The 13811-nt window shown below is 38.9% G+C and overlaps 1 protein-coding gene across 1 annotated transcript in view; it reads left to right on the top strand.

Annotated features, from left to right (window-relative positions):
• Pdss1 (decaprenyl diphosphate synthase subunit 1) overlaps nucleotides 1-13811 on the top strand; it is a 40700-nt gene that overhangs the window by 24595 nt on the left and 2294 nt on the right. Inside the window, exons 8-10 of the mRNA XM_051205729.1 lie at nucleotides 5341-5421; nucleotides 5537-5650; nucleotides 12055-12135. Of these exons, the coding sequence (XP_051061686.1) occupies nucleotides 5341-5421; nucleotides 5537-5650; nucleotides 12055-12135 (276 nt within the window). The remainder of the gene's footprint in view (nucleotides 1-5340; nucleotides 5422-5536; nucleotides 5651-12054; nucleotides 12136-13811) is intronic.

Genomic DNA, 13811 nt, shown 5'->3' with positions numbered 1-13811 from the left:
TTGGGGATAAACCTTGGTGGTAGAGCACATGCCTACCACCTTGCATAAATTCCTAGGTTCAATCCCTAGTATTTCCCACTTCTCCACCAAAATACTTTTTTAAAGGAAGAAAGGGAGAAAGAAGAGAAAGTGAGAAAAAAGAAGTGTTCTGTGCTGACCACAAGGAGGCATGCTCACAGTGTCCCAGATGCCTTTTAGAATAACAGCAAAATCATAGTGTAAGCACTCTGAACACAAGTTCTATATTTAAGTGCCCATGGGTAGAAATATTCCAGGGGTGTTAGGTATTTTAAATGACTATTTTTATAAGCTCTTGCTATTTAAGATGCAGACATGAGCAAAGAAAATTAGACATGCCAAAGTGGGGAGATAAGAATTTGGAGACAAAGATCATTATATAATTCTTGGGAGTTCTCGATGATGCGGGAATTTAAAGGAAGCTTATCAGAATTTTATTCAGTCTACTAAAGACACCATTTTCCCCTTAAAATGCCTCCCACCCATTTTTATCTATTATGTCTATAACCAAAAGAATATTAAAATCCAGAGGGGGCTGGCTAGAAAAACTGCTTTGAGGCCTGGAATGCTGTTAATACAATTGATGTTATTTTCAAAACATAGTTGGCCATTTATTTGTATCCATAGTCATGCTAAATTCACTCTGTAGCTTACCAGTTAATATCATGATTTGTGCCCAGGGAATCTGGTGAAAATGAGACAGCAATAACAATAACAAACCCTTCTCTCCCTCTCTCCCTCCCTCCCTCCCTCCCTCTTTCCCTCTCCCTCTCCCTCCCTCTCTCTCTCTCTCTCTCTCTCTCTCTCATGTGCTGTTGTCATTTTCCAATCTTTCCAGTCTGTTTCACCCAGCACATAGGTCTTGGTGCTCTTCGGTTCTTCCTTCCTCCATTTCAGTTTACATAAATAAATACATGTATATTATTCCCTAGTCTTGGTAATCTGTAAGTAATGTTTGTTCTGCTTGCTTATCTATACTATATGCTAGATGATTTCATGTTGATTATAGAATCTTCATCCCTCTGAAAACAGCTATACAGATCAAGGTGTGGTGACACACATCCTTTTTTCCCCCTCTAGCACTCAGGAATCAGAGGAAGGTAGATCTCTAAGTTTGAGACACACTTGGTCTATATAGCAAGTTCCAGGCCAACCAGGACTACAAAGTGAGACCTTGTCTCAAAAGAACAAGAAGCAAGCAAAAACCCACAGCTGCACAGTATCTGTTGTGTGCCTATTAGCATTACTTGCTCATTCAGTTTCCTATATTCAGGCATTTAGGTTTTCAGTATTATACAGTCATAAGCTATACTACCATTACTTAGTGTGTATGTGTTTGTGAGGCTTACTTTTGGTGTAAATTTAGAGGCCAAGTATGTGTGGTTTTGTTAAGCACCACCAGATCTCCTTGCATAAGGGCATGTGCAATACTGTCAGCAGTTGAGTGTCTTCCTCTTGCGCTGTGATTTTACTAATATAAAATTCACATTAGGTTTTTTGATTTTTGACCATCCAGTGTACCTTAATTACATTTTTTGCTTCTTGAGTAACACTTAGTATCACTGAGGGCTACTTGGGCTTTGTTGTTTTGTTTTGATTTTTTTGTTTGTTTGTTTGTTTTGTTTTGATTTTTTTTTCTTTTACTGGATTATTATTTGGGGAAGCATGGCACAGCCACAGCACATGAGTGGAGGTCAGCAAGTTTGTGGAGTTGTTTTCCTACCTATACGTGGCTTCTAGAGATCAAACCCCACTTGCCAGGTTTGGGAGGCAGGAGTATTTATGATTGAGGGCTGTTTTCATATCTCTATTTTTTTTTTTAGTTGTTTATGTCTTTTACATATTTATACTTGTTGTGTTTTGCTTGAAGCAGAATCTTGCCCTGTATTCTAAGATGGCCTGCAACCCATAATCTTCCTGCTTCAGCCTCTGGACTACTAAGATTACTACTGGTTTACAATATTATCTCCTTTGTGATACTATGTTTCACATATTTTCTCTCTGTTTAATGTATTTATCTATTATGGTACAGACAAAGTCTCTACAGTATTTTATAGTTTTTGCATTCTTTTTTACCTGTATGGGTGTTTTGCCTGCATGTGTATCTGTGCACCATTTGCATGCTGTGCCCAGAGAGATCAGTACAGGGAGTCCAGAATTCTGAGACCAGAATTATAGATGGTCGTGAACCACTATGTAGGTTTTGGAATTGAACCCATGTCCTCTGGAAGAGTAGCCAGTGATTTTAACAGCTGAGAAGTCTTCTCCAGCCCCTCTAACCTTTTTTTTTGAGACAGGGTTTCACTATGTAGTCCGGGGTGATCTGGAACTCTGTTAGACAAGGCTAGCCATAAATCCATAAAAAATACTCCTGCCTCTGCCTCCCAAGTGCTGCATGATATATGTGTGCCACCACAGCTTCTACACTATTTTAAACAAATAAGATCATAATGCATACTATTTAGTCATCAGAAAATATTTCTAATCTTATGGTGGTGTGAGTATATATTGCAAAAGTAAGAGATTCTTGTCAAACTTTGCCCCCTCCAGTGCAAACAGTACTTCTCAGTCTTTCTGAGATGAGGTTTGTGGGAATGTGGTGTGAAATATGGTCCTCAAGTGGCATTTGCTTCAGGCAAAACAGTTAGTCAAGCTCCTCTTTCTTTGACTTGATCATTTTTCATACTCCACCCACTTCCAGGAAGATGTGAGACAGCTCTCTGGTGCTGAGTACAAGCACTGTCATACAGCTTGCCTGCCTTCTTGCTATTTTATGCACTGCATCACATTGTATCTGATTTTATACTTGTGACTGTTGTTTTTAGTCCCTTAATCTAGTTAAAGGGACCAGGACTTCAGAGTGGCCTTCAAGCTGAACAGAAATTTTGACTCTACATCAGTAAGGCATTCATTGTTGGGTTAGCATCTATGAGCCAGAAAGAGACAGTGCAGATAGACCTCAGCTTGCCTCTGGCTTGAGTGACTTTCTTACTCCCTTCTGGCTTCAGTTATGTGTCATTAGAAACCACACTACTGACTGATTAAGTCAGACATTTTGGATTCAGGTTCTGATTTCTGCATGTCTTACCTATGTAACTTCTGGAATATTCAACACCTCAGTTCCTCAAAACTCATAAGTATATAAGAAGTCTTAAAACAGTGAGTGCATGATGAATGTCCAGAATCTTTTAGAGTTTTATCATCATTAGCCATAAAGTATTTATGAGCTATTGTGAAACCTAAATAAATCATAACAGTAGTTATATGTACCAAAAACCACTAATTCATTGACTTTAAAAAGATACTTTCCATTTATTCTTATTTTTTGGAAGAAAGGTTCTGTTTCTGGGTATCTGCTTTTCCATTGAGAAGACAGCATTAATCTCACTCTGGAAATTGCTGCTTTCTGTTCTGAGTTTAGCATATCCAGCTGCCTGAACCTTGCCTTTCTCTCACTCTGACCCAATTTGGTGGATATCTTCACTTCTTTTATAAATTGGTCTCTTGGAATCATTGAAGAGTTCTTCCTTGGAGGCCGTGGGTTACAGCTCTTTGCTTTTGACAATAGTTAAGATTTTATTAGTGCCTGGCCTCGGGTGTGTGCAGTTGGATCCTGTTCTCCAGCATTATTACTGCAGACTTTATTAAGTCACTTGAAAGCATTGCCAAGGCTGAAGTGGATCTGAGTGCTAGTGTATGTCAAAGCCATGGGTTTGATCTTCAACACCACAAAAGGAAAACAACAAAACTTAGGCCTGAGCGATGTTATTTATAGCTAGCAGATCCTGCCTGCATCCTGTGGATACAGACAAAGAGAAAGGGTGGGGGGGAGGTTCTTTTGTGTTCTGACTCTACTGTTTAGCCTAGGCTAGCCTCATACTTGCAGTTTCCTACCTCACCTCTTAAATGCCTGGATTACAGGTGTGCACGTCCACATCCACGTAAACAAGAAGATTATTTTCTTTCTTTTCTTTTATTCTGCCTGTTGTGCTAGAGCCCAAACCAATATGCTAGGTAAATGCTTTACTATTGAGCTATATCCACAGCACTAAAGGAAATTCACTAATGGCAAATTTCTGCATTCTCATGAGTTAAGAGTTTAATTCTTGCACTTTACAGGTGAGGAAACTGAAGCACAAAAAGGTCAGGCAGCAGATCAAGGTCACTGATAGCTGCAAGAGGCATAGCTCCAACCCTGCAGGCTTCTGAAGAACTTGTCCCATCTTCCCCTGTGGTCTCCAATAGAGAACCAAAGAATTAGGCAGGGTGGTTATTTATCACCAGTGACCTATTTTCATCTGGCTTCCTCACCGAGCTTCAACATAGGCTGTCCTTTTCAATTGAGCAGAATGTCTCCCCAGTTCCTGTCTTGTTTTCCCAGTCTTTGATTTCTGGAAATGTGTCTGGACCTGCTTAGCATGCTCAACAGTGCAGCAGGAAGTAGCTCTTGTGGATTAGTGTGGATTAACATGCTCAGCACTAAAGAGCTTCTGTTTGAGGTTTTTGAAAGGGTGGGAGTGAAAAAAAAAAAAAGTTCTAATACAGCTAAGTTTCTTCTGAGAGAGGAGTAGAAACAGTAGGTTCAGGAGGGAGGATAATGCTTCTCATAATGTAGAAACAGTATCTAAATCCAGACTGAGACTGAGGCAAGAAATAGTGACACTGAGAAGCATGTAGTGCATGTCAGTAGGATTTGCTAAAGGTGGTAGAGACAGGGAGATCATCTCCTAAACTGACCCACAGATGAAGAGTTGCTTGACAATGTTGTATGCATGGAATTCTATCCCTGAAATAAGGGTGACTCCTCGGAGGTCATTAAAGTGAACAATTCAGTATTTTACACAATAGAATGGATCTTTTTATATACCAGAAAGATTTGCTTAACTTATTATCAGAATTTATTCTTATGGTTCTTCGTCTGGAAGACTGTATCTTGTCTGAAAGAACTGGAGGAGGAAGGAAATCTGCCAACCTGAATTCAATTCCTGAAATCCATTTAAAGATGGAGAAGGGACGCCAGAGTGGCTCCTACACGCATCATGCACACTCAAAATATTAAATGTAAGGAAATGGGCTAGTGTTGTAGCTAGATGGTAGAGTACTTGCCTAGCTTGCATGAGGCCCTGGAATCTATTTTCAGAACTTCAAAAAAAAAAAAAAGAAAACACCACTTTTTAATGTATTTGGTCTCCATTAGGTGCCAGCATCCCAATTGTAACGTAGGTTTGGTTCTCTTAGGAGATATGTGAATAGCTACTTTATCCGGGGTTGGCTGCCTTGGGTTTGGATGCCACAGCTTATCAGAATCTTCTTTTGTTTCAGGTCTCTGTCCTGAGTTGTCCTGACCCAGTGGTACATGAGATTGCCTATCAATATGGGAAAAACATTGGGATAGCTTTTCAGGTTGGTTTGCCTGTTCATGGGAATGGTGACGTATACGTACAGCCTGCATTCTCCTCAGTGTAAAGAGTTCAAAGCAGTGAGGACAGTGGGTATGACTCATCTCTCCTTTCACCAGCTCATAGATGATGTACTGGACTTCACCTCATGTTCTGACCAGATGGGTAAACCAACATCTGCAGACCTGAAGCTAGGCTTAGCCACGGGCCCTGTTTTGTTTGCTTGCCAGCAGGTAGGTTTTATTGTCTTTGAAACATTGCTGAGTCGCTCTATAGAACCAATATCTTTAGGCACAGCTGGAAGCATTTAGATAAGGGACCATAGATTTTTATCCTGGTTTCATAACTGAGATGTTAGGGTGGTAATTTCACTTCTAAAGCCTTATCAGTGAAATACAGATTATACTCTCCCCAGTTATTGTGAGGACTAGTTGAGATAATATTCATTATCTTGTAAATCAGAAAGTACTATGTGAATTTTAATATATTCTGAGTTTTGCAAGGTTTGTGATTAGATGCACCTCAAAGCCTTTAAAAGATTCAAGAAGTGCCAAGGGTGTCTAAGTCCGAGAAATTCGTAAGTTCTAGGAATTTAATGGAACTGTTCACACCTTGAAGGAAACCTTGGAGCCTCAACCATTGCTTCAGAATGTGAAGAATTCAATTGAATGCACTAAAAGCACATAGTTCGTTCCTTTTTCAGATTGAGAGACTATCAAGGTAGTAAGTAAAGGAAGTAAAGCTGCTTTCATGTCATCTTTAATATAGATGAGATGCATAGGAAGCATCAAAGAGCTGCAGTGACTGTCAAAGCAGCCATTTCCACAGCATCTTCTGGACCCTAGCTATGCCAAATGCTACTTGGAATAAAAGGGTATCATTAAAACAAATATTCATCTGAGTGCTATTTAATTGGTTATCAGTGTAATAAGATGATCATCACAGACTACCATTTTGGTGTAAAATTTTTAAGACTTTTATCAGTTTCCCCACCCACACACACACACAAATGTTGCTTGTAAGTCATAACTTCTCTAGCACTAAGTAGCTCCGTTTTTATATTAAAACTAATGACCAGCCAGGTGGTGGTGGCACACACCTTTAGTCCCAGCACTTGGGAGGTAGAGGCAGACGGATCTCTGTGAGTTTGAGGCCATCCTGGTCTACAGAGTTCCAGGACAGGCCCAGAGCTACACAGAGAAACTCTGTCTCAAAAAAACAAAAACCCAATGACCTTCCTTTTGTTTCATTTCTGATTCAAGAAAGGGAAGAGATGATCATTCACCCTCTTATTTAGTGGAGCCACTTCGGTGATGGTGATTCATCCTAGGGGAGGCTGATGCTGGGTACCATGGACAGTCTTAGTCAACTGAAAAATAAAGACTATGAACAGAGACGATGGGAACACTCAAACTTCTGTCCTCATTTTCATACTCCATCTTCTCAGAATTTTGAGTACAAGTAAAGTGAAAAGTGTACAATTCTGATATGGCAGCACAGACCTGTAATCCCAACATCCAGAGGTTGATACAGGAGGATCATGAGTTTGAGGACAATCTAGGCTACATATATTTAAATAAAAAACTGCCTCGGGAAAAAAAAAGACAACAAAATATGGGCATGCTATGAACGGTAGGTCCCTTCTCCCATGAGAATGAGACTTATTAACTCAGTACCCCAATATTCAGGAAGATCATTACTAAAACTATTTTAAGAAAACCTTTTGTACATTAAAGCTTTAGTAAGGAATATTTTGTTATGCCATAACCCCTACAAATACACAGTATTACTGAGCCATAAATAAAGGTATCTCTGATAATAGAAAAATTAGTCACTAACCAGTATTTGTTGTATACTTACAGACCTTCATCTCAGTCATGGGTTAGTAAGTATGAGTAAAGTCCATGCTCAAAGCCAGCTAGCTCAGTAAAAAATCATCTAGGCCCTGAGCCTTTCCCTCCTGATTTAGTCTATATTAGAGTTTTGGTTTGTTCTGCTTTTAGAAATCTCAAAATTATAAATACTTGTCATAAGCTCCATGAAACAAATGGGCTTCTTTTGGTTGTTTACTTTCCTCTGCACAAAGGATTAATAGCTACTTATGCATTCAGATGTAGTGGGACAAAATGAGAACAGAAACTGAATGCACAGCTCTTATGATTGACTTATGATTGGCGTAACCCACAGCTGTCGGGAAATTGATGAGGTTTTATATTTGCTTGGTTGGTTGGTTGCTTGGTTGGTTAATTGTTCTTGAAGTGGGAGCAAGGAAAAGGAACAGAAGTTCACCCAAACTATAGTTTTATGTGTGCTTGCTGGGAAATCCCAGAGTCACAAGCCACCTAGTACTCTGATCAGACAGCACTTTCCCTCATCTGCCTGTGAGGCAATGGGAAAAAGCGTTACAAGACACAGTGCAACCTCCAAAAGGAAACACATGATGAGGCTGAGCAGAAACTGACTCTGGACAGCACTCATTTCACATTTTGGCACATGGGCCAAAAGTTAATCAAATACATATTTATACTTAACCAAGCATGTATTTATAAATTGTTCTCAAAACCCCGAGTTTAGAATCTTTTGTGGATTATACTGTTAAAAAGAGGTTCTTAGCTAGAAATCCAAAGTTCATGGGGCTTAAAATAACTTTGGGTAAATCAAGTTCAGAAAATAATGCAGGATTATACAGTATCTTGCTTTAATAAAACTGTTGATTTTAGTTTATAAAGGATTCTTTCTTTCATTACTCCTGATCTCACAATTCTGCTTTGTAGGAGATACTGTCCGTCCTATAAATGAAACTGATGCTCTTGTCTAGCCAAAATGGAACATCTGGTAGATGGCACAGAAGGCCATCTTCCCCAAGTCTTCTAAGACTGGCATTCATTTTTTCCTATACTTGAATTGCTCTTGCAAATAACTGTAGATAATAGTACCCAGTAGGTCTACTCACAGACCAGGTAACTGGTCTTTCCTATCACTGAAGCTATACTGCACACTGTATCCACTATTATTAGTGATTAACATACACATTTACTGGAGTACTTGTAAGGTATTTGTAAACCTTCCTCATGGACTAATGTCTTGCTCGCAGATTTGGCTTTGAACTAATCTATCTGTGTAACACTGAGATCATAGGTCTTACTCTTGAGATCATAGGTCTTCCCCAAACTGGTAGCAGTCTTCTTGCCTCAGCCTCCCAAATACTAATAGCTTGCCTTTTTAATGCTGCATGGTAAAAGATCTCGACATTAGAATTTGATGGGCTAAGAACTCTTTGACTGATTCTATTTTTGATACCTTTGGGAAGGATTTCCTGATGGCCATTGTTTAGGCATTATCCCTGATAGTCAAGGTATTTAGCCAGGAGGTGGTGGTGAAAGCCTTTAATCCCAGCACTCAGGAGACAGAAGCAGGTGGATCTCTGAATTTGAAGCCAGCATGATCTACAGAGTGAGTTTCAGGACAGCCAAGGCTACACAGAGAAACCTTGTCTTGGAACGCACCCCCCCCCAAAAAAAATTATGTTTCAGGAAGCTATGGCTCAGTAGCGATTTCCCTTGCATATATATAGCCCTGGGTTTGATTTTTAGTGTACATGTGTGTGACACACAAATAAATTTCTCAGGATTTCTGGAGAGGTCCCTATGATGACTGTATATTCTTGTATAGGTGTTTATATTTTCTCCAAGAGCAAAAACTTGGGCTCAGTTGATAGTCTTGCCTAGCATGCACAAATCTCTGGGCTCTATCATCAGCACCTAGGAGGAAGAGGCAGAAAGACCAGGAATTCAATATATAGTGAGTTCAAGGTCACCCTGGGCCACATACATGAGATTCTGTCAAACCAAAAAAAAAAAAAAATCCAAAAACATTGTCAATGACCTTATTCACAAGTGCAAACCAGAACCAGAGGCAGATGTCTGTATTGGAATTATACACAAAATCTACTGGACAAGAAACACATTTATCTTAAACAAACAAGTCTCCATCCTTTTTCTTTAGAATTCCTTGTACATTTAACTTGGTAATATCTACTAGAATTTGCTGTGCTATTTCAGGCTTTATGATTTTTTCAAAAATATGAATTTTCGTGAAAGTTTGAATGTACATTTTCTGCAGTATGATTATAGTAAGTCTGAGAATTATTTTTGCTGTTTGTAGTGCACCTAAAGGTAAAGACTTGATTAGCAACATTTTTCCTTTTTTTTTTTCCTTGATTAGACTTGCTATTCCCTTCCCTAAAGATAATATTTAAAAATGTAAGCATAGGAAAGTAAGATATAGTGATATCCTTCAGTTTGGGAAATAATGTGAGAAAATTGTCTGGCTTTCTATATATTATTTTTAAATCTTCATATTAAATCTTTCAATGACATATGAAACCATTAGTGAAATACTCAGAAACAAAATAGAAGTATTTTTCTTTATTGATGAGTTAATTTAAAAGTTCTTTTTAAAACCTATCGTCTGCTTGTTATTTGATTTGGTAAGTCACTAGACCTAAATGTCAGGCTGTAGCCATATTTCCAACTACCACCCCCAGCCCCTGCACCAGATGCCCAGACTTATGGTGGTGACTCTTTGGTGCCTTAGAATTATCCAGGTTTGGGGCCAACTCATCCCAGTGTACTGATCACCCTTGTAATTTTGTGAACAGATTTCTAAGTTAGTATCCTATCCACTTAAAGGTCAGTTTCCTACTTGTAAAACAGCATGAGCAAGCAAAAGACAAAATATAAAAACTGTCTTCTCTCTGAGTCTGGGACGAGGGCTATCTTCATTTTCTCACTTCTTCCTCATATGTAGCTTGGGGTGGGGGGTGTTACGGAAGCTTGGTATTTGCATATTAAAATTGGCAGGCTCTTATTTCAAAGGAAGAATGTAGTCATGCTTGTTGCAACTGAACTTTTCTTTAAAATTTTGTTTTCTTGGTGTCTACAGTAAAAGAACCAGAAACTACACAATCAGCATATATTTATCACACATAACTTATAGTGAAAAGAGAGAAGCTCATATATAAAAAACCAGGGTACTTTTACTAGGTACATATCATAGAAATAACCAGGTGAGGGTAAGGTCTTTAAAAAAAAAAATGCTTAAAGATTTGACTTTTTAATCACCAAAATTATTTGATTGACATCTTGATTTGTCTCTTAATATTTTATTCTTAAAAGACCAGTAACTGGTACAAATTAGTACTGAAGAACTAAGCAGTTGCTGGCTCTTTCAATTCTGTACGCATTAGCTGCTTTCACATGTTGACAGCTTGGTTCTCAGACATACTTTTCTAGGGAAACAATCAGCTCCTTATCATTCAGCTAGGCCTTTTCTGTGAGCCCTACTTCTGCAGATTCTATGGTCACTATTACAGGAAAACTTATTTCACCTCTCAGACATAGTGCCAGGGAAACTGCTCTAAGCATGGATGTCTGTGATTGAGCACACCCTACCACTTACTCCATAGAACTGCAGACTGCTAGAAACTAGAAATTTCAAACTGAAAAGGCTAAGATTCAGCTGGGGTAGTTACTGGCAGAACCTGAACATGGAGCTTGGTCTGGAGGTGATGTGTGTATTGTCCTGGCTGTCCTAGTGATGGTAGCAGTCCTCCTAAATAACTGCTAAGAAATGAGGAGGATGGAAAACATTTTCATTAATGTTTTTTAAAAAATTTCTGTGTGTATGTACACACAAATAGCAGGGAGACCAGTGGTTGCATGGATTTTGCAGGGGTTCTGAGATCTAACTCTAGGCCTCAGACCCGGCAGCACTTTCACCTCTTTTTCTGCTAGTTTGTGCTATAATGAATGAGTTCTTGGACCAACCATTGAACTGGGAAGAGCAGAAAGAAGGATTTCCCTCCCCTGTAAAGTCTCCAAGACCATGAGTTTTGTTTCTTGTGTTAAAGATAAAACCAAAGCTCTAACATTCTGGGCAAATGCTCTAATGCTGACATGTAACCCCAAACCCTCTCATCTTTTCTATAACTCACTACTCTGACCTGGCTGATTGATAACCTCTACCTCCTCTAATCCAGTCAATCTCAACTTTGCTATGCATTAAAATATCAGGGAAGTTCTGGTAATCATAACATCAGTGTAATCAGATTTGTTGGGAATGGATGGGATCTAGGCACTTGATGCAGCCCCCACACAAGCAAACAATCTCTAATTCCTCTTTCTAGATAAGTGGCTTTAAAAATGTAGTCTTAGACCAGCAGTCTCATCATCACCTGGAAATTCATTAAAAAAGGCATTCTCAAACCTTATCCTACTGAATTAGAACCCAGGGAAGGTCAAAGTACAGTAGTTGTCCTCCTGAAACGTACTCAAAACTGGCCTATGGATAGAACAATTATGTTTTTGTTTACTGTGTGTATGCCTGTTTGTCTCTATGTGCACCACGTACGTGCAGGGCCTTAGAGGCCTGAAGCATGACAGATCTTGTTATGGAAGTGGAGTTACAGGAAGATTGTGAGCTGCCTGATGTGGGTGATATCTAATGCAGGTCCCTTGAAAGAGCACCAAGTGTTCTTAACTATTAAGCTATCTCCAGCCCCCACTTTTTTTTTTTAATGTATTAAAATGCTTCATTCCTCCAGAACATTAAGTAGATTTCCCTTCTTTGTGGTTAGTTCCCAGAAATGAATGCTATGATAATGAGACGGTTCAGTTTACCAGGGGATGTGGACAGAGCCCGGCAGTATGTATTACAGGTAAGACGATTGTTTGCACATATGCATGTACCCACCTCCTATGTGGAAGTCTGAGGGCAACTGATGAGAATAGATTCTTTCCTACCATGTGTGTCCCAGGAACCAATCAGGCTTGGCAGCAGGCACCTTTACTCACTGTGGCTGCTCCCCTCATCCCCACCCCATAAGACTATTTAAAAATAAGAAAGCAACAAATAGGTACAGCTGCTTTTGGGGGGGGCGGGGTACAGAGCCAAGTTGGTTTGACAAAAACTAGGAAGGAAGTTCATTATAAAAACAACAAAAAGAACCCCAACTTACCTAGTTTTACATTTTATTCCAGTGCCTATACATTGTGCTTGCAGGAGCTGGTTCTTGTCTTGCACCATGTGAGTCCTAGAGATTGAACTCGCTTAGGCATAACGGCAAGCTCTTTGACCTGCTGAGCCATCTCATAAGCCAAAGAAAACTCAATTAATACAATTTCTCTTTTACGTTCTGAAGTGACCCATATGGCAGAAGGGGAAACCTTACATCTACATGTGCCAGCCCACACCCATACACCAGGCACACAACATAAATGGGATTTTGTTAAGAATGGATGATCACTTCCCAAATTCATAGTTACCTGGAGGCTACAAGTTATATGCATTTAGTAGAGTAAGCAAACAAGTATTAACAACAAATTTAACACATGACAGAATTCTAAATATAAATAATTATGTTTCCAGTGTTTTAGTGAGTACTTGGCAGTGCTATAAAAAGCTCAATTCCAGTATCCATCAGAGGGCCTTAGAAATAAATACTGCAGTCATCCTTTGGTATCCCTGAGGGTTGCAGAAGCCCTCCTTGGATATGGGTGTTTAAAGCTACCTATATCAAAATGTTAGAATATTGCTTTACACTTTAAACCACTTTGAGGTCATTTATAATACCTAACTGTAATATAAATAATTAGAGCAACTGATACATTTTAGAAAATGATGACACATCTTTGTACCATGCTCAGGTATGTCCAAAAACAAGGTTAGAGAGCTAATCAAAGTCTCAAGTGATCAATGAGACTGAAGAGGGAAATTAAATGTAGTTCTTATAGCAAAGTATGTGTGGACAATCAGGGTTACTAAAGAACTGATTAAAACTTCTAGCATAGGACAGTGTGTATAGAAAAGACACTGAAAACTAGTTAGAAGAATCCATACAGATCATGAATTCTTAAAACAGGACTTCTTTTAAACTCCCTGGTGCCAGGTACTAAACAGACCTTTGCATATTAGCAAGATCCTCACCATTGAGGACCTTGTTTCCAGCCCATCATTCAACTCAAACAAAACAGAAAATGATCCCAAGAACTGACAAATGGGATTTTTTTTATATAAAAACCTCTGCATGATCAACAGATAGCATGTACCGGGGGATGGGGAGGGGGAGGTTGAGGGGAAGGCACTAACTATACAGACTTTATATTAAACACTCAAAATATATAAAGAACAGCAAAATTTAAATGCTAAATTAACCATTCACTAATTAGGCTAACGATTCTCAAAAGAAATACAAATGGTCAGAAAGTATTTGAAAATGTGTTTAACATTTTTAGCAATTAGGGAAATGTATATTAAAACTGAAATTCTATCTTAACCATCATCAGAATGGCTATTATCAAGAAAATAATGATAAATACTGGTGAGGGTGCAGTT

Source organism: Phodopus roborovskii, unplaced genomic scaffold, assembly GCF_943737965.1.
Source record: "Phodopus roborovskii unplaced genomic scaffold, PHOROB, whole genome shotgun sequence".
Classification (NCBI taxonomy): domain Eukaryota; kingdom Metazoa; phylum Chordata; class Mammalia; order Rodentia; family Cricetidae; genus Phodopus; species Phodopus roborovskii.
The sequence above is the reverse complement of the archived record's forward strand: the minus strand, read 5'-3'. Positions and strand labels throughout refer to the sequence as shown.